Here is a 27584-nt window from a genome sequence, read left to right as displayed (position 1 = left end):
GAGAAAATACCGTAAGATCCAGAGTCAGAGCGACAGTGAATAGATATACACTACAAAAAACACTAAACACTGACTTCCGTTGCTTATACAAATGCACACTTTTTATCAGTCCATCTTTGTTAATTTAAATCTGTTGGAATTGTTTTTGAATGTACAAAAATGGCACATGCTCAAGTTTCATTGAATTGTAATTCTACGCCAAAAATATTTTGTTATTTCCAAAATGCTTTTGTTTAAATTCTTGTTTTGTGCCTTAATAAATGTTAAACATGATAGGTTTCGTTGATGGAATTAGGGTTGTATCTAAAAATAATTTCAATTCCAACATTCATTTCCATAAAGTGTGGAACTTTTTTTTAGTGGACGGACTGCTCTTGCGAAAAGGAGGTAACTTTGACATAGCGATTATGCCGCAGTTACTTCCATTCGCAAAGAGGCCACATAAATTTACTGTAGCGGGGAAATATACTGAAAACACACGATATATGCATGATATAAAACGCTACCCCACTCGTGAAAATATATTTTCTGTGACCACTCGTGAAATCAAATACGATCTTACACTGAATTCAACAAATATCCTCTATATATAAGAAATATTCCACCAATGCGTGCATTTCACACCAGCAAGATAACATCTAAACGTGTGCTAACAATTGTGCAGCTAACTACAGAGCATTAGGTGTTTCATACTTGAACTATAATAACAATGTGTTTGCTTTTTTATGCAAGATATATTACAACATTTCATATGCTTTTCATATAAGACAGATTAAAGCCGTGCGTGTATTTATATATATATATATATATATATATATATATATATATATATATATATATATATATAGATTTATGCAGTACGTTTGTTTTTGTGTAAGTAAACTTACTGAAGAGCATTTTCTTTGACAGGAATTGTTTGCAAAAGTGGTCTAGTGATTTCGGTGTCCGATCTCCATTTAAGATATGTCGAAGTTGAGCTCCAGTAGGTCACAAATGATAATGGGATTGTTTTGCGTTTTCTCACCCACATGTTTTACATGTTGGTAGGTAGTTATGTTCTTTGCTTTAAGTCCGTAACAAAAAAAAAATCCAAAAAAAAAATCATCATATGACAACCGAAGTGCATAAGGAAAATCGGGTCACTGCATATTTTTATGAGTTTGTCGAAACACGCAAAGCAAACAAATAATTAACTCTTACAATAATCATATTCGTTAAATGTTCTATATAATAGAAGCCTATACTTTGTACAGTAAAAGTAATTTCTCAATCTCAAACTTGACTCCTTGTTTCCCATATAATCTTGGCATGATTAAACGTTATAAATGTTTTACTGTTTTTTTAAAAGAGCATGGGATATGTGTTATGTACATAAGCATCTTAAATCAATATCCCACAGTAAGTACTCCAGAGCATAGCATGCACCTTTGTAACAACTCAAATTTAATGATTTGTACAGACTCATTTTTCCTTTAGGAATGTTGACCAAATTACGTATTGAATAGAAATAATATATCAGAAAATACACTCTTAAACTAGTTAACCAGTATAGCATTTCAAGTAATTATGTATGTTGTGTTAAGGTTAAATGATTTGTGATTGAGAATTAACTGCATTAATTTTTGTGAAATTTTGGGCATTGCTGGTGTCAACTCAATCGTGATTTTATAAGCTATGATAAATTGACCTATTTTGCTTTTTTTTTTGAATAAGCTACTCGTATTACACTAGATAGTTTAAGTCGATTTTATAAATAGCACTCCGTCAACAAGGTCAGACTTAAAGTATGTTTCAATTACTATGAGACAATCTTTAATGTAAAATCAACAAAAAACTGTAATCAAATCTCCTCTATCAAGATATTTATTACCAATGCATGGCTGACGTTTTCGTTGTCGCGCATTGTCAAATTTTCTTGCGTGTTACTTGCGCATCAAAACAACTTCCGAAACGTCACGACACATTAATGCATGAAACTTGTCATCTACAAATTAATGCGATAAAACATGCGGGGACATGACACTTGTACATATTTGTCATATAATTCATATATTGTGACAGAATAAAATATGAGATCAGTACGATACAGTATATTTGAAAGTATATAAAACAATACGAATATTTCGTTAAAGTATATAAAAACAGTACGAATAATTCGTTAAAGTATGTAAATACAGTACGAATAATTCGTTACTGCTAACTGACTTTGTTTCACTGCTGCCTTCAGTGCAAATCTTAATTGTACATTGTGACATTTTGATCAGATTTAATTTGGTTTAGAAAATGAAGTGTCTACATGCAGGTTGAATATAGGTCACACTCATACGTTATGACATAAGAGAACATTAACACAATATAATTAGGAAAACAAAGTTATAAAAAAGCATTGTAATGTAGCATAGCAAAATTTTATCAGTATGGACATGAACAATGATTTGGCGACTAGTTTTAACAACATCGGTTACGACCCATTACAAATACATAAAGTGATAAGCAAAATGAATATAATCAATGCTATTGTTATAGCTTCAGTTCTTATGTGTGATTAATGTTCGCACTTGGGTTCTGTATAGGATTAAATTTATTATATATTAAGTATATGTGACCTCGGTCTCAACCAATTAAAAGGGAGCAGAACTATGTTAACAGAAACACATTAGGCTTACAAAGCATAATAAGTGATCAAAGTGTAAAATACAAATCTAGCAACGCTACATCAATTAACAAATAATAATCGGGTCATTTTCCACGAGGAAACTCATGTAACTAATCGTTTAACACAGATCCTTTCATTTTAGCTGTCTGAGCAATATCGATTGACACGTATGTTGTTCCGACGTCTAAATTCACTGCTGGCTTCCCTCGTGTGGAACCCTCTGCAGGTAGATCAAGATCAGCGTAGATGAGTGCTCCATCCTCGGCCTACATTGAATAATACAAAACAAAAACGTTCATCAATTCGTTATGACTATGTGATAGTTAATTCAATACTTAAATAAAACGTACGTGTAGTTAAATACATTTTAACTACATGGAGTTTAAAAGATATTCACTACAAGGAGATTAAAACACATTCACTATAAGGAGATTAAAACACATTCACTATAAGGAGATTAAAACACATTCACTACAGGGAGACATAAGATTTGTACAGGGAGTAAAAACAGAGTAACAACGTGAATAGTTTAAGATATTGATAACATGGTTATTTAGACATATAACTACTAACAGGAAGTTTTAATCAAATTCAATACAAGGCATATTTACTACAGGGAGTATAAGGCATATACACTACAGGGGGTATAAGGCATGTACACTACAGTGAGTATAAGGCATATACACTATAGGGAGTATAAGGTATATACACTACAGGGGGTATAAGGCATGTACACTATAGTGAGTATAAGGCATATACACTATAGGGAGTATAGGGTATATACACTACAGTGAGTATAAGGCATGTACACTACAGGGAGTATAAGGTATATACACTACAGGGAGTATAAGGCATGTACACTACAGGGAGTATAAGGTATATACACTACAGTGAGTATAAGGCATGTACACTACAGGGAGTATAAGGCATGTACGCTACAGGGGGTATAAGGCATGTACACTACAGGGAGTATAAAACATGTACAGGCAGGGAGTATAAGGCATGTACACTACAGGGAGTATAAGGCATGTACACTACAGGGAGTATAAGGCATGTACACTACAGGGAGTATAAGGTATATACACTACAGGGAGGTAAGGACATATACACTACAGGGAGGTAAGGACATATACACTTCAGGGAGTATAAGGCATATTTACTACAGGGAGTATAAGGCCATATACACTACAGGGAGTATAAGGCAAATTTACTACAGGGAGTATAAGGCATATACACTACAGGGGGAATCAGGCATATACACTACAGGGGGTATAAGGTATGTACACTACAGTGAGTATAAGGCATATACACTATAGGGAGTATAAGGTATATACACTACAGGGAGTATAAGGCATGTTTACTACAGAGAGTATAAGATATATACGCTACAGGGAGTTTAAGGCATGTACACTACAGGGAGTATAAGGCATGTACACTACAGGGAGTATAAGGCATGTACACTACAGGGAGTATAAGGCATGTACACTACAGGGAGTATAAGGCATGTACACTACAGGGAGTATAAGGTATATACACTATAGGGAGGTAAGGACATATACACTTCAGTGAGTATAAGGGATGTACACTACAGGGAGTATAAGGCATGTACACTACAGGGAGTATAAGGCATGTACACTACAGGGAGTATAAGGCATGTACACTACAGGGAGTATAAGGCATGTACACTACAGGGAATATAAGGTATATACACTACAGGGAGGTAAGGACATATACACTTCAGGGAGTATAAGACATATACACAACATGAAGGTAAGGACATATACACTATAGGGAGGTAAGGACATATACACTTCAGGGAGTATAAGGCATATTTACTACAGGGAGAATAAGGCATATACACTTCAGGGAGTATAAGACATATTCACTACAGTGAGTATAGCATATACACTACAGGGAGTATAAGGCATATACACTACATGGAGATTAAGACATATAACTACAGGGAGGTTCAAAATTATTTGATACATGAAGTTTTAAACATGTTTAATACAGGGTGTATAAGACATGTACACTACAGGGAATATAAGGCATATTCAATACAGGGATTAAGACATATACACTACAGGGTGTATAAGACATGTACACTACATTGAGTATAAGACATATACACTACAGGAATTATAAGAAATATACACTACAGGGAGTATAAGACATATACACCTCATGGCTTTTAAAGCATTTACCCTACAGGGAGTATAAGATATATACACTTCATGGCTTTTAAGGCATATACACTACAGGGAATCAAGTAGAAGGAGTTTAAGACCTATTCCCAGCAGGAAGTTCAAGACATATTCAATTCACTAACGGTATAATGTTATTACTACAGAGACTCGCATACAGAGACTACATAGACATATTACCTACAGTGAATTTAAGATGTAATTATTTGTACAAAGAGTTAAAGACATATTTAAAACGGGAAATTTAAGTAATATATACTACAGGATGACAATTTCCACTAAAGGAAGTCGTTTTAACTACACAGAGTTTAAGTTTAAGATATATTAAATACGAGGAGCTTCAGATGTATTAACTACTGGACGCCACACTATTGAAATTTAAAGACATAATTTCTGCCGTACCTGAGGTTTTGTAGTTTGTCTCTCTTCCTTTTTAACAACACAGGCGTACTCAACTGGTTCAGCAATAGCTTCAGATGGAGCATCACCGTTATTGGAACCAGCCAGATTGTCGTACACAGGACCTTTTCACAAAAATGAAGAATTGAACATTTGTTCTAATTAACTATAAAGTCATATTTTATTTCCTAAATGGCAGTTGTAAATTCAAACTTGAAAATTTCTGCTTTCATCGTAGTTATTGTCAGTAATATTACCATTCCATTAACCTAGTGCCTTCAGTAATAATCGCTTTGTTTGTTGATTTTTATATATAAAATGGTATTATATCAATAAAAAATCAGTGACAATACTGCTAGAATCAATGCTTATGTTTTGTGGTACACAAGTATTTAAAATTTAAAGAGAGCATTCCGAAAGAACAAAGAATTAAAGGTCATATTTAAAATGTAATAGTTTGCATGCAATTACCTAGCGGTTGAAAACTCCTGCAAAAGACCAAAGCGTGGATGATTACAATTTAAGATTACACAAACACCAATCCTTCAACTACAGTGTTCGTCCCTTGCACAATCTGTATAGGTTTCGACATCAGTAAATATACATTTTTTTGATTTAGTATCAGGCAATTTCAGTCATTGATCGTTTTTAGGGTCGTACATTTTTTATCTTGGCTACGATCGTAGTAAGTTTAAAACAACAAAACAGCTACTCATTCGAACAATTTTGAAAATCCAAGCCTACATTTAATCATTCTATAGCGTTACAAATAATTGTTTGACACGTTTATCAGTCACGTTTTAAATATGTTTAATTGCAACTCCAATTTGAACGGTCGATCATGTTGTAACAAACAGTGTTTCGCATTGGAAACAGCATTAGTTTCTTCGATATCTGACCCTATAAATGTAAACGACTGACTTAGAATTAAATTAGAATTTTTTTTACGGTTGTCGCTCCTGAATATGCACACTGTAAGAACCTTCTCTCGTCGGGGTTTTCTTTCTTCTTCTAGATAACACCACGCACCCGACAGCTACTAACACAATAATTAGCACCGCTAGGCAGCCGCAAATGATACCGATCAACATGGAGGAAGAGTTGTTTTTACCGGTGGATGATGACGTAGGCCTTGGCATCGGTATTGTTGTTTTAAATGGCTTTTCTATAACAAATAATTTTGATATCTGAATCAATGAACATTCGACAACTTTCCCGGCGAGGTGTCATTTGGGTGCATAAAATACATAAAAAATTATTTGGGTGCATAAAATTCATAGAAAATTTGAATCGACAATATACACTAAATGCAGTCAGGGGCTGGTATGGGCGATTCATTTGAAGTTGTAGGGCTTGTTTTCAGCCGTTTTGTAGCCATTTTTATTTTCCCAAACGTCTTAATGTATCATTATTTTACTTATAATTTCCAATGAATCTTTAAAACGATATGGCCAAATGTGTATACAAAACCTATGTTTTCCTGACGCAGATATAGATAAAATGCGTATGCCAGTTTAGTAATTTCTCAGTAAGTCTGAACAGTGGGTTTTCTCCGGGTTTCCCAAACACAAGACCACGTTCACACGCAATATCGTGAGGAGGATGACTTAGCCTACATGTTAATACCATTTTCTTCACAATCATTGTAAAATGAATGAAGACTAAGCTAAAAGTTGTAACAAATACGTGTGACACTTAGTGTTTAACTTTAACGCTATTGAAAAAAGAAGTATTTTGTAACGTTATAACATTAAAGTTTTTTTCGTCTTTCGATAAAACCACACACCCGATAGTTTGAACAACGGTGATCAGATCCACCAGACAACCGAAAATGATTCCAATCAACATGCTCTCCATTCATTGGTAAGGACGGCTCTTATTTCATGTTGATATAAACCATTCACGATTACTAAGCGAGATAAGCAACCACATTCTCTTTAGCATCAAAGCAGATGTTCACCCAAGTGTACATACCTTTGACCAAGATGAAAACTTCATTTACCGCCGAACCAATTGTGTTTTTCGCATTACACGTGAAATTATGGCGACCAGTTGAGTGATATTGCAAGTTCAGTTCTAGGCTATCTTCATTCCTTTTACCTGAATAAGCAAATGTTAGTTATACATATAAAATCTAATGACTTCTTTCCCTTAGGAGTAATTTTCAGTTTTCTTAACAAGCTTATAGTATTGCTTTGTACGTGTACATCGTATTCTTTAAAAGCAAAATGTAATACGTTCTACAATCTTGTACAAATCAGACACATACAAGTACCTATTTTATTCGAGGAAGTGTTTGACCAGACTATCTCAGCTGCTGGGTTTGCGTCACATTGACATACAACGCTTATACTGTCATCCACGTAGGTTGTTACTGGAGAACTGGGAGAAAAACCGATGAACGGCTTGTCTGAAAGCGTGAAAGAGAACATCTGGCCGATTGATCAGAACTTTATGAAAATTAAAACGTGATAAACATCATTGTTATCTTTCAAATGAATAAAATGACGACGTGATAATATAGTTTAATAAAATATGTACAGATGAAACAGTTGTCTCACATTTTATATAAACAACTTAGGATCACATGTACATTCATTAAACAACAACAATTATTTAAAAGTTTCAAAACTTTTTTGTTGCTGAGCTTCTGTTATGCCTAAATCAACGTGCATTCAAATAAAATCATTGTTACAGTTTTGAATGCTTCAATTCATTTATGCCTATATCCATACGCCTTCAAATGGAATCATTGTTATAGCTTTGAATGATTGGCATACTGTTTGTTGTTTTAAAATTAGCATTTTATAGTTACCATTAAATACAAATTGTAAAAATATGTAGTTTTAACTTACAAGTAATGTTGATTTTATAGGTTTTGATTACTTTGATCTCTGGGAACTCAGGATTTTCTATGTAACATGATAGTTGTTCTCCATTGTTATGTCGAGTGAGGTTGGCAGATAACATCTGCAAATGAATAAGGAACATAATCATTTTAACATTTGATTCTGTAAAACAATACTGAATTTTATTATAACGAAAAGGATCTTACACGGGCCATTTAATGTATGCTACCATCTGAAGAAAATATCAAGCAGTAAACTGAATATGGCAAGCAGAAATATATCTCAAACCTATTACTAACATAATAAGATTGTTGGTGTCATGCTAAAGTTTTTTTACACAAACACAACATGAAATACTAATTACATATAAAGCTTCACATCATTGACGGTGCTATTTCAGTAACAGTTAAGCGATTCTCAAACGTCTTCCCGCTTAAATAAATTATGTTTACCTGCTTGTTCCTGCTTGTCGAAGATTAGTTGATTTAACACACATAGTGTTAAGTGTAAGAAAACAATGAGCTTTATTAAAGAATAAAACTGTCTGTCATAAACAAAAGAACACTCTAACACTAGATTCAAAGGGCCTTGTTTGCATAACCACACTTTTGAATAACGCTTTAATCTTAAAACGTTACATGTAAGTGTAAAATTCATTTTGGAAAAGAAATGTATTACCATAGTCCTTACAAATCCAGACAATTGTTCATCCTTTTCCTTTTCCTGGGAGGATTCATATTGAAAATTGGACTCAATGTTCCATCTTATTTTACTAACTGGATTAGATACGTCGCTTGTACACTGCAACCGGAGACTCGTATTACCTTCTTCATCGTTTGTTCTGTTTAATTCTTCAAGCTGTATAAACTTCGGTGGGACTAGTTTAAAAATATTTAAGTGCCAAAATTAATTATTGTCTGTGGTGTCGTTTGCATGAAAACATACATACGATTCATTGTTATCTTTGCTTATTAATATTGCATAAACAAGCATTGCTCTATTTTGAATAGATTAACAATATAGTCGGTATTGATGTGTTTTATCAGGTTTTCCATGTTTATTTGTTTAACATAACTATCTCCTTTAACTATGATATACTTACATAAAACATCAAAGGCAGAAGTCGAGTAATTTGTTTTTATTTTCGGTGTGTTCTTGTCATACTCTCTAAACTCAACACAACAAGTTAAACTCCCTGAATTGTCATATCGACTGAAAGTGATGTCTAATATTGTTTTCACATCAACTGTTTTATCGCCTTTCATTTTGGAAAAGCTGTTGCTTGTATTGTAAGTTGTGGAATTGTACATGAAGTAGAGTCTTGGCTCAGGTCTGGCATTGAAGGTTTTGCAAATAATAGGTGCATGCTTTCCTTCTTTGATCGATTCCGGCAGCATTATTGTAGGTATCGATGGTTTCCCTGTTAAAAATATAAACTTTAATTTATTATACATTTTCTCACTTCATATGGTCAAGCATAAATTATAAGGAAATGAATTGTATTCGTAGTAAATTCACATTGAATCGGTATTCTCATCTCACAATAATGAACTATCATTGTTACTTATTGGTAAGTCTTATCAGATGTAATACAATGCGGTTGATGTCTGAATAAACAACATCGCACTTAATAGGTACAAGGAATCATTAAACTAGTTTTGCCTCTCTTTTTAATAATAATAATAATAATAATAATAATAATAATAATAATAATAATAATAATAATAATTATAATAATGATAATAATAATGTCGTATCAAGGTAGATTATGAACTAAAAGTATGCCAAAATTCACTGACAATCAATTGAACTATAACAACATATTTATTATCGCCAAGTAGTTTTAACATTCAGAAAATGTTCATGATGCGACACAGTTATTCAAAACTAAAGCATAATGTGACGTTTGGAGACAGGTCCGTTACTGATCTATATGCTTGCCCTTCGTACTAGCAATTTAAACAATGCTACATTACATTGTATCTGATTCTCTGCTGTTTTCTTTATCGCATAATGTGAATGTATTTTCAAGTGATACAATATGATTGAATTTAAAAAACAAACACTTACGCAAAACGAGCAGAGTGATTGATACTATTTTGGGTTGTTGGCCATCTTGAGTAGCCTCGCAAGTAACGGTATGATCTGTATCATCTTCACTCGGCATGTACGAATATAATGCTCGATAAAATGGATAATCGTCCACATTAACATTGGGGACATCTTGTCCATTTCTTTTCAGCTTCAACGCAAGGATCTTTAACAAATTCACATGACTCTAATGCAGTTAACAATGCAACCCAGGAATCCCAGAATATGTGTAACATTCTTTAGATTCTAATGTTTCGTAGAATAATCGTCTTATTTACAAGCATAAAGTGTTTTTAACAGATGCCAATAGGAAAAAATTAACAAAATTACAGAGTTATGTTTTTCGTCAGTGTCATTCCTTTAATATATTTTTGAGCGGAACAACACTTCATCTTGGTCAGAACTCTAGTATTGTTTATTTTTTTTCCAGTATAGAGGAAGCATTAAAAATAAGTGTCTTTGTGATTCCAAGACCGTACTATTCTCTAAAGGCATTCCTGGTGCGGGTTGCACAGTTTAGTCTATGACAGTTCATGACCCTAATAAGAAGTTCAAGCGAAGTATTAACTAAACGACTGAACGTTGTTATTATTGCTGATGACCTAATGGGCCGATCTTAATTTTGTTAGCAGACATGTAGACAATCTAGGTTAAATAATGTTCATAAAATAATGTATGACAAATATCAATGTGACATAGAGGATATTTTTGCCAAATGTTATGTTCACTCATATGGCAGTAGATCTAACTAACATTTTATTGGCCCTAACATGACCTAAACGTTTAAGTCATAGAACGTTTGTAGTGTAATAGGTCAAAATATGAACGTCTACTGTGGTTGAAATAAAAAAAACGCCTCGGAAAAGAAATACAATGTTAATACCCGTCCTACATTATGCGTGTCAGCACTTTGTTTATCAAGAGGAGCGGTTTCAGTCTGGTTTTATGATATTTAAACTATACAGATGCAATCTATTTGTTTATTCATCGTATTAACCTTTTCAGGTGCGATTTAGAGAACTTTTGTATTTTCTTCGTCGCCAGTGACGTAACTGGTAAAGATGCTTTTGAATAAGAAGTCATTTTTTTTACCAGGTCTTTCTTGCTTATTCCAAGAACAACACATTCCACGTTAATGTAGACGCCAACCGTTCCCACCAGGCATCTTTCACAATCCGAGTCTGGGATGGTAACGTTGTCCGGGAATTGGGGAATGACAGAAACGACCTTTGGCTCTGAAATGCTCAATGTATTAGCCACCGACTTCTATTTCAAATGCATGTACGCATGTTTCGTCAAACTCCTATGTCGGCAAATTTGTCATATCTTAGTTTAAAATGAAAATTTCAAGCACATCCTACTGATTATTATTCAGGAAATACTACAAAACCAGTCAATTTCGCACAATTACCTCCGTTGAGCAAATCTCCTGTAAAGCTGACATTTTATAATTTTTATAAGGTAGGCTCTGTTTACAATGAAAATTGTATGTTATGACACATAATAAAGCAAATAAATTAATTATCCATAGTATTCTTATCCTCCTTAACGTACTTTTACAGTTATAGCTTGATTTTTTAACGTCTTAAAAACCCATTAAACGTATATGCTATTGTTTATTTGGAGTTATTCGTATATGTTAGAGTTTATTAAGTAATTTCTTCGTAAATAAGTAACCTAAAACAGCAGAGCTTTGCGCAGCGACCGTGACTTCTGATTCACGAAGAAATTACTTAATAAATTCTGATCGACTTAGTATTAGCCCCTCCGAAATTGCATCATGTTAAAAATTAAGCCGTTCGCCTCTCAAATAGACTTGTCAATCAATTAAACATTATGTGACGTCAATTAAATCAGCGCTGTGCGCCGTTGCATATGCAAACAGAATGCGTGGCTATATGGGCATGCGCAGGTATAGCAATTTAGTTAATCCTGATGAGTCGTCTTTAGAATTAAGTAACGATACTTCACGTATCAGAAACAAAACTTTTTTAAAAATCTAGCGCCCCTGATTGGCTGACAAAGTAGGGCAATCACTAAGTATAGGTTAAAGTAAATTATGTAATTTCTTCATGAATAAGTAACCTTTGAAATTGTATCAACTTTTAAATTAAACCCTGCGCCTATCAAGAAGACCTGTCAATCACTGCATTATAGTGTGACGTCATCTAAGTCGGCGTTGACACTAAAATCGCGCTTTTGCATATGCAAAAAGTAAGCTTGACTATATGCGCATTCGCAGTTATAGCAGTTTCTGAAGAGTTGTATTCAGCAATAAGTAACAATTCTAACGCATAACGCATGCAACACGTTAAACGATTGCTGTGTCGTACCTGCATCATTTTGAATCGTACGCACTTACACAAATGAGAGAGTTATCGATATATTTCCGGTGAAAACGTGCGTACTGGAATTGTTTATCCATCACCACCATGCCAGATGAGACACGCGAAACAACGCGCTATTTTCTATTTACTTTACTGTGTAATTAACGGAAAGTATGGCGTTTCAATAGGGCGTGATCGAATAAGCAATTATACATGAAATTTTATCCCAAAATGAAAATACATAATTGTCGAACACGTTTTTGTAGAGGAACTATTTGACGTCAACCTTGATCTAAAATTACTGTGCGTCATGACGGAAGTAAACACGTCACAGGCTCTTTTGAGTGAAATGTACAAAAATGCTATTTCTACAGTAATTACTTTACAAGTTGATTATTTAAGGTATATAAAGCAAAATATAAGGAAAAACAATATCAATCATGTGTCTCCGTTTTATGATTGAAAAATCAGAAACGAGGGCACGCACGTGAGACGGCCAGGAGGCTAGTGGTCGGGCCTGAATAATGTAACGGGGTTTGGAAGCGGAACTTTGCAGAATACAACCCATTAATAAGCATTTCATACGCTAGATTCAGTCGAATAATGGCAATACTAAACAGTTATTACACCTAGAATAGCCATCTTTGTGTATTTTAGCATGAAAAACAACTAAATGTGTTCGACCTGCTGTACTAGAGTATGCTTATGTACGCCGCAAACTTGTTTTTTTAAACCAAATGCGATTACAAATAAATAATTTTATTTAATATCTGAATCCTGCACGAATCGTGATCAACTATAGTAATTCATGACAGTTTTAATTCAGTTCCAAGCGTCATTTACACCTAAATAACTGTTTCAAACATTGAAAGCATCTATGACCTTATTAACATGTCACGAGATGAGCCCTGCTATTATATGTGTAGTCGACCTTTCCCTCTAACGTCAAATTAACGATAATACCCATTCCGGCTTGTCGCTGTTTTCATGAGTTCTACCTTCAGATATAAATTCAATGTGCCCTAGTCATACACGCTTTTAAATGGGGCAATCAATATTGATTAAATACGACTTATAATGTACAATATACTTCCTATTTGAGCATTAATTTAATGTGCAAACGTCATTTAAATACATGTCCTGTCTTACCTGCACACTGGTGACTAGGTAGAAACAATAGAATAAAAACAAATTTAAAAATGAAAAATATAGTATCCATATTTTCTGCTTCAAAATTGACTGTGATATTAAGCAGGATATACAAACGTTATCAGACAATTTTCACAACAATTAAGAAATTATGAAGCTAATTAAGACACTTCACATGAAGATCATAAGGAGTGGTTTCGTAGTATGAGTTTCAATCACCGATGTATTAAATGGAAATAGTCGTTCAATATTGACAACTTTCTTAATAATATAAACTTTTAATTATATGTTAACAAACTCACGCAGAGTATCTGTCTACAATGGAGTATTTAATATGATGCATGGCCATATACCAAGAAAACACGGGCGCGCCATGCTGTTCGCAAAACAGTTGTTTTAACTTATTTTTTAGTTTTTTTTTGGTTTATTAATAAAATGGTTTGTATGAGTTAACTAATCACATTGATATGTTTAACAAGAAATTTAAGAAAAGTGTTGTTTTGTTTACATCAGAACAACAGCTAAAACCCTTCTACGCATGACGAAATATTCACCATTTAGGAAATATTAATAACTATTACTAAAAGCAATCCTTCCTTGTTGCTGTGCTCATGATTATGATTTCTTTAGTGTAATATAAATACAAGATGCCCTCGTCAAACACGTTAAAAAGAAGTAAATAACCCAAAATGTAAGGTCTTGTTTTCAAATTTAATATTATTTTTATGTGAACGGACATTTAAATAAAGTGTCTTACCAGCGCACTGATGACTAGGTAGAAAAAATAAAATAAAAACACTTTTAAAAATGAAACATATGTAATCCATCTTCTCTCCTTTGAAATTGACTGTGTTATCAACCAGGACATACTTACGTTATTATACAATCTCACAGCTATTAGGACAATTTTAATTAACTAGTGAACCGCCTTCGTCCTGCTACTTCCGACACTTAACACGAAAATTGAAACCGTAGTATGACTTCAAAGTTTACATTATACCGCTACATACAAGTAAACAGTGTTTTTAAGCCGCAAAAATAAAAATGAAAACAAATATCTAAAAAACAAAAAAATAAAATATAATGTGAAATTTAATGCCTTTCAACTAGTTAAATACGTTTATCGGTAAACAGAATATCACTTTTTTGAAGATTTATAACAATAACTTATCTGAGGCATCCATAGCAACCATTTCGAAATGATTTATTGAGGAGAAGTTAAATTGCTAAAAACACGAAAAGTAATCATCAATATTTTCTTGATTTTTGTTCCGTAAGGGTTAAACTAAAACTATAATTGAAGGTCATAAGGAACGTTGATATGGAACAATGCATATCAATAAAATGATTATCTAAAAGTTATTTTGTTTTCTTTATTTTTAAAAACTCTCACTCTTAACACATCACAAGGCTCTTATACTATGGTTTAACCGCCAAATCCACAACGAAATCTGTGGAAAGCACGAGCTCACGTATTATTGTTTCGGCACCACCGGAGCAAATGAAATTGTTCGAAAACCGATATACTTATGTTTTGAATCTTAGCGGAGCAACAGCTTATAGTAAACCAAAAGATTTAATCGTGGTGATTAGGTACAAGGTGAACGGTGCAAATGAAATGTAATATTTAAACGATGCAACGGTAATATGGTAAATCCTGTAATAATGCCAATTTTACCTCAAACATATGAAACCGTTTTATTGAAACATAAGGAGCAATCTCAAATGTGTTGACATTTGACTGATTTGTATCATATTAAAGTAATAATCTGGAATTTCGCAATGTTCAGGACAAGTACCAAACTATATATATGCTAAAACATTCACGAGGCAGGCGTATGCAAAATATAACGTTTCTGAGAAACTTTACATATTTTAGTATTTATGTGGGTGCATAAATGCCCTTGTCATTAATGTTTACGGTTAACAAACAATTTCACAAAAACACGTGCAATTATTGCATGCAATGACAATTTTGTAGAACACTATCACGGTAGACAGGATTAATAACTTGGATTTCTCGTAAATGATCTACATAATAAATATTGCTTTTGCAGAAGTGTTAGTGCACCCAAGCTCTTCACGGCAAGTATATTCTATTCTATTATCTACAGAGTTCAGATTAAGAGGACTAGGGATGAACAGATTTCCGGAGAAATTCTCATTTTGTATATAATTGCTTTGATTTGTCTACCTACATAAAAGAAACTTTCACCTATGCGTCGGTTTTAAGCCTTCTTTCATCATGCACTATATAATACTTTCAAATATGAAAAGCTATTTTTATGGCCTGTTATTTCAGAACAATAGTCTATTATTTCCCTTTAACCCAGCACACCAGTCATCACCCCTCTCCTTTCAAATCGCCATCTTTTCCTTTCATTTCATCATTAACCAATCCCTTAATACCCCCTTTTAACTGCTATCTCTTTGCTATTATTTTTCTTGCCCCTTTTCCTGATCATCCAACTCCCTCAGTCTTTTTTTTTTCATTTTCACTGATCTCTACCCTCCTCGCATTTCTTTTCAACTTTCATATCGTAGCTCGCATAACGTTTTGTGCTCCCATTCCTCAGCATCCCTTTCCCAATCTTCTCTCTATTTTTTCATCTCAACACTGACCTCTCTCCATGTACCCTAATGTCCTCCTGTCTAGTTTGCTTCTTGCGTTTTTTTGAAGCCCCTTTCCTTATCACCTTTTCCCTACTCTTCTATCTTATCGTTCATTAAGTTACTGACCACTCTCCCACTCCCACTCTTTTCCACTCCTCGATCCTTTCCGTGATCTTATTTCTGACCCCCTTTCCACATCATCACATAACACTCTTTAGTTTTTCCTTTATTTTCTATGCCAACTTGCAAGATTTTAAAATAGTTTAAACTTAAGCAATTGTGTGGCTCTCGAATGACTTTGAGAAACAGTTTTTATTTTCATGTTGGCTTATATTTTGTCTATTTACTTTCAGTGTTCATAAGACGGATAAGATAAGAGGGATTATTTTGTATTTTAAAGTTGAAGTCACACTTTCATCCTTAGCTTTTGCCTTTGTTACACATATTTGGTAGTTATGTTTTTTAATTTTTGGGAGTATGCGTTCTCAGCTGCATTATTTACGTTGATGTAGCTTCGCGCCTGCCTATCAGATCAGACTGCTTCAATGGATTCTACCACGAACAGACTACACCGTGTTGCTTTAAGCTATAAGAAATTGAGCTTAAACAATCGTCGTATTGTATAAGACATTGTTAAATATTCTCACGAAGAAGCAAAATAAATTATTTAATAAATGTCTTGCTGAACAAAGTCAAACTTAAACTATTTCTGTTTCCATTACTATGATATAATTAACAGTATTTTACGGTCCAAACAATTACAGTTGTCTCCTTAAAGGGACTGTACACCAGATTGGCACCATTTTTTTTTTCTGTAACGAATCTCAGGACAATAATTTAATAAAATGTTTTATTCCTTGATATCATAATTGTAACAAAATACCAAAATGTAAAAAAAAATCGATTCGGAGACCGGGTTCGAACCGTAGGCGCCAAAATTGCAGTTAAGTGTTGTATCCACTGTGCTACGAAGGCTTACCCTAAACAGTTGGAATATTTAAGCTATATACCTAACTTGGTAATATCAAGTGCTAGCATCGACTAGCTAATCACGCATAAGGAATGAATTCTACTAGATAAACATACCTAGTAATCTTTTTTTAATTGAAAATTTCGAAAAAACTGTGAAAAATAAATTAATTGTAAACTATGTGGTACTTCAGTTTGGAAATTTCAATGCATTGTACACATCGATACCAAGTTTATGTCAGTTTTCGACAATTTTCTTTATTTTTTCGCTATTTCATCATACGGAGTACAGCCCCTTTAAGCAAAGTCCAGTAGCCAAATACGTAGCAATAACCAAGTGTAGACCTACAAGCACAATGCAGTGGCAACGATATTTTGTGCTTAAAAATATTGTAATTAGTTAATGTTAAATTTCCGCCTCATAGAAAGAGTCAGCAAAAACTAAATTGAAACGACCTGATTGCAAAACACCGGTCGTATAAGAATTTAATATTTCCTTTGTGACGTTTAGTTCATTATATTATCGTTCAGTTCATGTTACCTTGTTATGATTAGTGTAGTCACTTTAAAATATAAACACACGCTATTTCGTTTACCATTTGCAAAAGTGCCAACTCAGAGAAATTGAATATGTTTACAATTGTGTTTTTGCAAATGAGCCGTATTTAGCATGAATAGAACTCATATTAATTACTTAACCTCTTAACGCTTTACGAAGCCTAACCACATAATTTGATAAACGTAACTTTTGAAACACCGAGGTTCTGCTCTATTTATATGGGATTTATAATTATTGACAATTTCTTACAAATACGAGTAAATTGTGTGTGATAATAACATGTCGATGGCACTTGAATACTTCTATTCAATGCATTGGTAGAGATAAGAATAAACAGTATGTAACTTTCATTATCAAGTGGGAGTAACGATAGAGCATTTAATAACAAACTGCATTTATGCTTTGCGTTAGGTATTGTAATTGTATTGTAATTTCATCAGCGTAGTGAAAAATAGGGAAAATCTCGATTTCAAACTCTCGTAGTTTTCTTATTCCAACATGAGTAGAACTACTAGGAGGAGAGGATTTAAGTTACTTTTTAAGTTTTAAGTGAATATGGATGTACTCGTAAATCGTAGAAATATGAAGCCAATCAAACCATATTGTAAAATTATTAAGTTTATCAAATAAAAATGGCTACCTGTACAGAAATGTTTGAAAATGATAAAACACAAAACTGTATCAAGTGTCTTTATGGTATGACACTTACACGAAATGCAATAGTTCCCCTAGCAAATGATGTTATGAAACGCTTTAGAGATGACGCGAAAGAAACCGCGATCAAGAAAAACAAATTAAGCGAAAGTGCAAACTGCTCAAGCTGCAGTACGAAAGACGTTGTTCCTTGTGGAACATGGGGCTTATGCCGCTATCAAAAGGGTAATTGTAAATACCACGATGTGCCACCAAAGCAGTGTCCTAATAAGTTATGTGATGAAATGTTTTCATATATAATGAAACATCACAGATATGGTAAACCATCTTGGAAGAATACTGATGCGTCAGCTTGGTGTTCCAACGAGTGGGAAGTTGCAAAGTGCTTTTGTCCAACTGACGGCTACAGTGATTCGAAATCTGCTGGAAAAACAGACTTGAATGGAATTCTTAGTATCATACAAAACTGTGAACAGTTCGAAATGTATTTTGACGATATAAAAAAGGTTGATGAGGTAAGAGCTAATGAGTATGGTCTGAGTTTTAGTGATTTTATAGTTGTTTTTTTTATATTGTACGGAATTAAATAATAAAATTATACCGAAAACGAAATTGTGACACGTTTTTCTTTAACATGAACGATAGATAAATACACTATTTCATGTCCTATTTCAATTGAAATGAAGAACATTTTTTTTAGAAATATATAATAATGTCATCAATAATGCAATGTCAGTCATTTCATTTACATAGTAGGCGTTACCCTTCAAATGATATCAGGCTTATATGATGTTACCAGGCGTCGACATTTATCATTTAGATAAAACTACAAACTCATTTGTTTACCGGAATAAATACGGTAATTTGAACTGCGTATTGATCCTGCAGGTTGTATTCAACTGAAGTGAAATTTTACAAAATTCATTTCCATTTAGCTAAAAACAAATTATCTGTATTTTAAATGCTGTTGTTGCTGTATTTTTTGCACTGGAGAATGCTTTCATAAATGTTGCAGGTCCGCCGGTTCTGTCGAAGCCTTCGCCACTCCCCTGATATGCAAGTAACAAGCCAGGAAATGTCGGTCATTTTTAAAGCCTTAACAAACTTGTTAACAGATGGAAAGTGGATTGGTAGCAAACCGGAAGCCATTTCTACAGTTAAGGAATTGAAAAAGGTAAAAAAACATTTCATGTAGTACGTTTATCTAAATAAAATAAATACTTTTAATATATTATAAAAGTTCTTGTTGTTGAAAGCGTTCATTCAAAATGAAACATATATGGATTTTATAATCTTTCAGTTAGAGAAAAACAAATTGTCTGTCAGTTCCGAAGAAGTTGGAAAACTTCTTGTATTGGAAAAAGGTGCCATGGAAGACTGTAAGGATGCATTAAATAAAGAAAGAGATGCCGACATTGTTACTTTGAAAGACATTGTTTCGCGTTTGGACAAAGTCACACAACTACTTTTGGTTCTTGATCGACAACGCCCAAGCAAACGGTCATCCAAATCTGATGATGGTCAATTGCCAAAGAGAGTAAAGCGTGACAGAGCGTCATATAGTTCCAATGTTGAAGGTAGGAGAATGGATTTGGTATTGTATTACATTAAGTCGCTTCTGTTTCAAGGTATTACATGTCTTTTATTATTTAATGCATTTCAGGCTTGTTAAAAGACTTGTACATTTTCTACGATAAATACTACAGTACGTTACCATTGGGTCCAATGTTTGAAGAAAAGGTATCTAAACTTGAGGAAGTTTTCGTGCTACCGAACTTAGTTCAACAACGGACTGAGACAACAAACGAAAAGAAACGGGACGACATGTTTCTTAGCGGTCGCAAGAGGTATAAAATACCAATTGCATCTGCGGATGAAATTTTCCTTAGACGCAAAAACAGGCAAAATCGTTTACATTGAAGGCAAAGCTGGATTTGGAAAAACTTCTTTTTGCAAATTTTTGATAAAGCTTTGGTGTGTAATGACTGGCAATGCATCGATTGTTAACAAAAGCGAGACTACGTTCGTCGACGACCAGGAATATGTAAACAATTCAGAAATTCTACAAAACTTCAAAGTCTTGTTTTACGTTTCACTTCGTTTGGTTGGGGTCGACATTGTAAATGTAGACCAAATGATATTTACACATATCATTCAAAACCTTGAAAACGGAGACAAATACAAGAAATCATTTGTTAATCGAATACTCAAGGAAGAAAAATGTCTCATAATACTTGATGGACTTGATGAATGGAAACATCCCTCAGATCGTCAGTCGTGCATGAAAGTTAATTGTTGCATTCCACACTGCAATTACCAAAACAGCACTTTATTGATTGCTTCAAGACCCTGGAAAATTGCAGAGAGCCATGTAACAGTTTCAGAAGAAGATAATCGCATTGCAATTCAGAAAATGAGCGTTGATTCACAAAGGAAATTGATAGTGAAAGCTTCGAACAGGCTGGTGAAAGAATCGTATGCTGTAGATGTTTCGAAATTTCTCGAACAAGTTGAAAGGCATCGCATTCAAGACTTTTTGTCAAATCCACTAGCGATCGTACAGTTACTGTGTATCTATCATGATGAAAAGACACTTGTTGACTCGAGATGTAAGATATACTGCCAAATATTGAACATGTTGCTTGGGAGGGCAAAACAGATGTTCAAGATGAATCAGCAAAACATCAATGATGGATCAGACACTATTGATTTACCAACTTGCTTTAAACAGGATGCGGACCAGTGTCAGGAACACAAATCAATTCTTTTTAGATTGGGAGAAGTTGCGTATACAGCGTTAAAATCTACAAGTACCCAAGTATTAGATGAATCAACTGTAAGCGCAGCATTGAGAGGAGAACAAGAAGTGAGCTTTATACTGACTGCAGGTCTATTGTCCAAGGACGAGCAAAGGGGGAAACTTGCAAGACAGGTTTGCCGCTACAGTTTTTTGCACTCAACATATCAAGAATTGTTGTGTTGCTTGTATCTGGTATGTAAAGACAACGGTGATGATCTCTTGAGCAGGCTTTTAGACCACCTTGAGTCAACAGGACAAAAAGATGTTTCAACAGAAATGTTTCTGTTCTTCTGTGGCATGAGCGGCAAACTAGCAAGCAGGGCACACGATAAACTTTCACGAATAAAATATGACCAAATGAAGAAGTGCGACCGTATAAGGTTTTTAGATGTGCGAAAATCAAGGGACCTAACCCTGAAAGGATACGAAGAATCGAACAAAAATGGAGTCGAAAATAACATTGAAATGCGACAGTTGGTAATTGACAAACATTTGGATTTTCATTATCCAGCTTTACAGAGGAACACGACTGGGATACATACGCTTGCTTGCATTTGGCACAAGGAATTTTCAATTAAAGTCAAAGACATCGATCTCGCTATCAAGAACTCTTCGAAGACGTTATTGTATGTCTTTATTAATGGAGAGCATGGCAAAAATATCCAATTTGCGTCAGAAAATCTAAATACATGTTGGAACCTGCACACGTTGGAACTGCGGTATATACAGTTGACGGAAAAGTTGGATCTTTCCGCATGTCACACACTCACATCTCTAACAATAGCCAGAGTTAAGCTCTCAGAAGTGTGTATACATGCACCAACGTTACACTATTGCTTTCTACGTACTGTGGATGAAAGTGATGCCTTATTCCACTTGTCATTCTCGAACGATCGACGATATTCAGTGAACTTGAAAGAGCTTACTCTGATGCAAGTCAGTGTAGTAGGAGACTTAGATATAAGCGAGTGTAAACACCTTACAGCAATATGTTTGTGGAATGTTGACATGGAAATGTTGATCATGGAATCACTCTCGGTTAAGACATGTTTTCTCGGTGAACACATTGGAAAGAATGAAAGCTTTTGGCCAATCGTCCTCAAGGCACTAACTGGTTCGGAAAAGTTAGAGGAACTCTACGCTAGTGGATCAGAATGCAGTTCGTTAGAATTGTTTGATGCATTTAAGACAATAAAGAATGTTCGTGACTTACAACTTCTGCACGTGAATTGCAATGACGCTGATATGCAGCTGCCAAAAAGCTTGCAAAACATTTCCCTTGATGAAGTTATTCTATCATTTCCTGCTTTCACTAAACTTGTTGAAAGTGTTAGAGCATGTTCGCTAAGTGTGCATTGTAGTTTTCACGACTGTGAAATAAGTAAAACAGCCCCTTCGACTATTGAAAATTTTATTAAGGAAACGTGCATACGGCCTAACTACGAATTAGAACAAAATTTGTTTCCTTCTAGAAAGAAGCCTTTTCGAATACCGACAAGCATTCGTGCCCCAGGTCCAAAAGTGAATGTGAACATAAATAACGTTGTTTTTCATACTTGCAAGTAATACTCAATTGGTACTAAAAGCCAAAAACAATGCTTACTTATGTTTTGTACCAATTTAGGCATACATAAACAAGTTATTCATTTATATACAGTAAAGCTTTTTCAAAATATATTTAAGTTAGTTTCAAGAACTGTTTGCTTAAGAAATAGTTATTTGTATTCATGCTTTTCTGTTAAATGAAGAAACTGTGGGAAACGAATAAATTAGACATTTGATAATATATTTAGAATCTTGTTATTATTATATGGGCATGTTTGATATTATCTGAATGCTGTACGGTATCGTACAGCTTTAAACTATTTTGTGAACGACAGTGTTTGGGATGACCTATTGTACGTGGATCCGTAACAATAACGGCGTCGGCTTATTTGTACAATTATGAATGAAATGCAGGTTTTCTATGGACATATTATGTGACAATGTAACCTGCATTGAATATCACATATCAGAACGTTTTCACTCGATAAATAGATCGGGTTAGATTATGCATGTTCTTCAGCGTTGATTACATCGATTACGAACAATCTCTGTCATTGAGAACAAGTTTATAAACGTAATTTTTTGAAAACCAATATGAGTACGGAACATATCAATCTCTCTAACGTTTATTCCGCTTTGTGCTTCAATAACATATCACACATTGTAATTAAAGCGTAATTTTACAATTGTCTTAAATTAGTTATTGGGCAATTTATAAAGCGTTATTTAAGAGCTAGATGTGAAAAGGTACATTTTAAACTTGTCATATAATGCATTCGCTCAAATAAAAATGTCTTTGGTGAAAATTGAGCGTTTCAATGGACTACTATGCTACACGTTACTTGAAGTATAACGAATGCAAGCTGGATCACATCAAGGACAATAATGATGCGAGCAGATAATGAATATGAAGTAAAGCAGAAGGCTCATGTATTTTCTGAAACCTTAATATATGGATGATGAGTTTAGAAAAATAACAAAATGAGCAGTATGCACACACCTGTAGACAGAAACAAATCAATAACGTCAATAATGCTTTGAACATGTTGATCGGGAAATGCTAATGTTTATAGTAAAATAACTCCTACAACATGTAAATAAAAAGGCCACCAGTAACAATATTTCAGAGAAAAAAATATATTGCTTCGATGACATGCTCCAAATAGTTTCTTAATTCTGATCTATTCAATATATTGCGATCTACCGACTGGTAAGCAGTAACAGTGCAGTAACAGTGGACTCATGAACTTTTACATATATCCGATGTACAATGATGTGCCTTTGAGATGCCTTGTGACCAATATAATGTTGGTAGCAGTTGAAATGTATTTTATATTTAGCATATTTATTTTCAAATGTTACTTGTGAGAGTTCCATGTCAAGAATATAACATTTATATATTCATAATAATTCAATAATAGAGTATATTAGCAGGTCACTTATTGTATTGTTAATGTTAAACAAGTTCATTTTGGCAGAGACATTTACTTACAGTCACACAACATATGTTTATACACCGTGTAATTATATCGATGCGCTCAACCTTGAATGCCACGTTTAACGCTTTAGAAATGGCATTAATAAGGATTAACCCATGAAATAATTGTTAACTCACGCATTATGTTACGATAATTTAGTTAACAGACCAGAACAAGTTATTGCCTTATTAGTGTTAGTTTCTCCCTCCCCTCCTCTCTCTCTCTCTCTCTCTCTCTCTCTCTCTCTCTCTCTCTCTCTCTCAATTTCACAAAAAAACTATGATAGAATTGTTGTCAAGTTAAAATCATTTTATTCTTTAACGCATGTGCTTGTAAACTGGGCTTCATAATTAACTGATGTGACGAAAAATCAAATAAAGATGGAAATTGACTTTTCTACCGATCTGTTTAAATAACATCATTTAATTACAGAGGAAAGCAGCTTTTAAATTATCAGAAGAATAAAACATATGATTGAGTGTGTATTATGAATTGATATATAATTTAAAAACCACATCATACATACACATGATATACTATTATTGTCAATGAATATTGTTTAACTTTCAATTGATCAAAATGAATAGGTAGTTAAAAATAACATAAATAGTATTTAATTTTGTATTCTCTTCTAATACTCGAAATGCTGCTATCACTCTTTGTTAAAATGAAAGGATCATAGTCACATTAAAACTTGTTAAACCTGTAAAGCAAAAACATGAAGAATTCAGATGTTCTGTTTCTTTACTTCATCTAGCATTTTTATTTGCTCAATTGTCATGGATTAAAATTGTCAAGATGAAATCTGACTTGGCTACTGATCTGTTTAACCTAACACCATTTCATTCAAAATGGAATTTAGTTAACAAATATGAAAAGCTTACACAGATTATGTTCACTTAATTGAACGTTATTTTACTTACGTATATTTTCAAAACCATCCGCTTAGTCCTTTTGTGAAGCGCGCACGCTGTCGATCACAATCCAATGATTTATTTTTGCTGTTGTATCACATTGTCTACCGCTTTTGCAAGGTCAACAATAACGGAATCTGCGTGTCGCTTCAAGTTAAAACAGACAGAAGTTCCATGACTGTTGTTGTCAAGTATGCGCTGCAATCTTATTCTTTTTTTCATTCAACCACTCCTTACGGCATGCTCGAAAGTGATGAACGACTATTTATTTTGGGTCTAGAAATTTCATTGAAAATAACAAAATGAGTATCTATCAGCATAAAACCAACAAGTCATTTATTTTTTTCTTGACTGACGTTTTCGAAAACAGATTAAGCACGGCTGATTCCCCCCCACGGCCGACTGTATGCCTGTACATAAATCTTGCTAATATTAATTGTATGTATATTTTCAAAAAATAAAATGATATAGAGGACAAATAAGTCAGGCTTACTGTTGGTTTTTAAGCATAATTGTTGACAGTTCAATTTGTTCAATAAATTGCTTATAACCTTGAATGCAGTTTCTCTTTCTTTATTTTCTTATACCACTACTGTCGAATGTAAGAAGTCAGTGCGTGAAGCCAACTTGCCCTACAGGTATACAATGCGAAATACCTCGATATGTGATGAAAGCCAGTCTGTGAAGCCAACTAGCCGTACAGGTATACAATGCGGAATCCCTCAATATGTGATTAAATCCAGTCTGTGAAGCCAACTTGCCGTAGAGATATACAATGCGAAATCCCTCAATATGTGATTATGGCCACAGCGTGAAGCTAACTTACCGTACAGGTATATAATACGAAATCCCTCAATATGTGATTAAGGCCAGTACGTGAAGCCAACTTGCCGTACAGGTATGCAATGCCAAATCCTTCAATACATGATTAAAGCCAGTGCGTCAAGCCAACTTGCCCTACAGGTATACAATAAGAAATCCCTCAATATGTGATTAAAGCCAGTGCGTGAAGCCAACTTGCCGTACTGGTTTACAATGCGAAATCCCTCCATATGTCCTTTGAAAATTAAACCTGGTAAATACCATCACTGTTTGGAATATAAAATAATTGTAAGTGGGAATTGGACCATAATTATTGTCATTTTAATGGTTTTGACTACTTCAAAAAAACGTGTTTCTTAGCGTGTTTTATAAAAAAAAGAAAATGAACTATTTAAAGACGGTTTTTCTGTTTATAACCCTTACAATAACAAGACTCACTGTCTGAGATACCCACTTTGTCTTTCAGATATTGTTTGTTTTACATACTGTATAATTAAGGCATTGATGATGAGCATAACATTTTTTTATCATTTCAGTATACATTCAATAGTGAAATCAATTTTTGCCTCATTTTGGAAAGCGAGATCTTGTTTCAAATAGTAAAAAAATCCTGATTATATAAAGTCCAAGACTAAAACAGACTAGACAATATCATTGTGGTGGTTCTGTAGATCATAAGTGGTAGGCTTTTGGTACCATACTGCCCTCTAAAAATAACAATACGATTAGAATTTAAATGTGTGTCTTTTATGGGCACAGCAAACATGTCAGGATTTTTCCTGGTATCTTCACCAGCATCAGCACCACCAGTTGATATTATAGAATGTTCCTTGAAAGAAATGTGAAATGTGTCCTTGTTTACGTGTTCAAACCCATTTCGCCAGGCCACTAGCAAAATAATCTGTTCTAGAGAGCTTTATTAGTAAACCGGCATCCAATTGTGCCACAATTGAACTGATTGTTACCAACAGACTTATTTGTATTTAAAAGGAATTGAATAAAGAATTTGTGTTCTTAATATGTGTCACTGAACACTGGAGCTCCAAAATTATTAGGGCCCTTTTTACACCATTTTTATACTTTAATAAAAAAAGTGTATAATTAACACGTACACGAAAATTAGTGGTAATAGTTAGCCGCTCATTCTGTTTTTGGTTTATCATATCGCTTTGTAGTTTGAACATCTATTTGGACAGCCATGGTGGACTATTTTTTAATAAGCCGTATTTTTTCTGAGGTTAATTACTTTGGATACTGGCCGAGGTGTTCCGATGAGAGGGTGCGTGATTGAGTTTTCCAGCATGGCTGAAATTCACCGAATATGCCTATCCGGTGTGCTAGAATAAGATTGTCACGAAATTTAATAAACATATGGTATTATGATTGATGTATAATATAGGATTGTCGTTGCTATGCAGCAAACATTATATTTAAATGTTGTTAACTTTTTAGTTCTGACATGGTTATTTACAAATGATGGACTTTCCAGGTAGTAGTGTATTGGAGGTGGGGGAAGAACCAGTGAGTGTACTAGATCACAACTTTGCACTTGCCA

General features: G+C 34.0%; 1 protein-coding gene across 5 annotated transcripts; it reads right to left on the bottom strand.

The window, feature by feature from the left end:
• Nucleotides 1-2074: 2074 nt before the first annotated feature.
• Nucleotides 2075-14625, bottom strand: LOC128234351 (uncharacterized). 5 transcript variants are annotated; one of them, XM_052948544.1, is made up of 12 exons: nucleotides 14433-14527; nucleotides 11292-11434; nucleotides 10179-10365; nucleotides 9211-9528; nucleotides 8787-8986; nucleotides 8115-8229; nucleotides 7535-7669; nucleotides 7234-7359; nucleotides 6208-6424; nucleotides 5731-5747; nucleotides 5263-5384; nucleotides 2075-2922 (listed from the first exon to the last, which is right to left on the bottom strand). In XM_052948544.1, the coding sequence occupies exons 1-12, from the start codon at nucleotides 14500-14502 to the stop codon at nucleotides 2767-2769; spliced, it is 1806 nt and encodes a 601-aa protein (XP_052804504.1). In that variant the 5' UTR covers nucleotides 14503-14527; the 3' UTR covers nucleotides 2075-2766. The 5 variants fall into 5 exon arrangements, 4 of the variants coding, with proteins under 4 accessions (XP_052804504.1, XP_052804503.1, XP_052804507.1 ...); XM_052948543.1 differs by lacking the exon at nucleotides 14433-14527 and adding an exon at nucleotides 13676-14372; XR_008260934.1 differs by lacking the exon at nucleotides 14433-14527 and adding an exon at nucleotides 13676-14374 and having other exon boundaries at nucleotides 2905-2922; nucleotides 6242-6424.
• Between the last annotated feature and the right edge of the window lie 12959 nt (nucleotides 14626-27584).

This window comes from Mya arenaria, chromosome 5, assembly GCF_026914265.1.
Source record: "Mya arenaria isolate MELC-2E11 chromosome 5, ASM2691426v1".
NCBI classification, from domain to species: Eukaryota; Metazoa; Mollusca; class Bivalvia; order Myida; family Myidae; genus Mya; species Mya arenaria.
Note: the sequence above shows the minus strand (reverse complement) of the source record. Positions and strands in the feature narration are given on the sequence as shown.

Coding starts and splice junctions, on each gene's coding strand:
- LOC128234351 (XM_052948544.1), bottom strand. CDS start 14,502: ATGGATTACATATGTTTCATTTTTAAAAGTGTTTTTATTTTATTTTTT. Junction 9,529..10,178: donor AATCACTCTGCTCGTTTTGC/GTAAGTGTTTGT, acceptor TATTTTTAACAG/GGAAACCATCGATACCTACA. Junction 8,987..9,210: donor TTCTGCCTTTGATGTTTTAT/GTAAGTATATCA, acceptor TTTTTAAACTAG/TCCCACCGAAGTTTATACAG.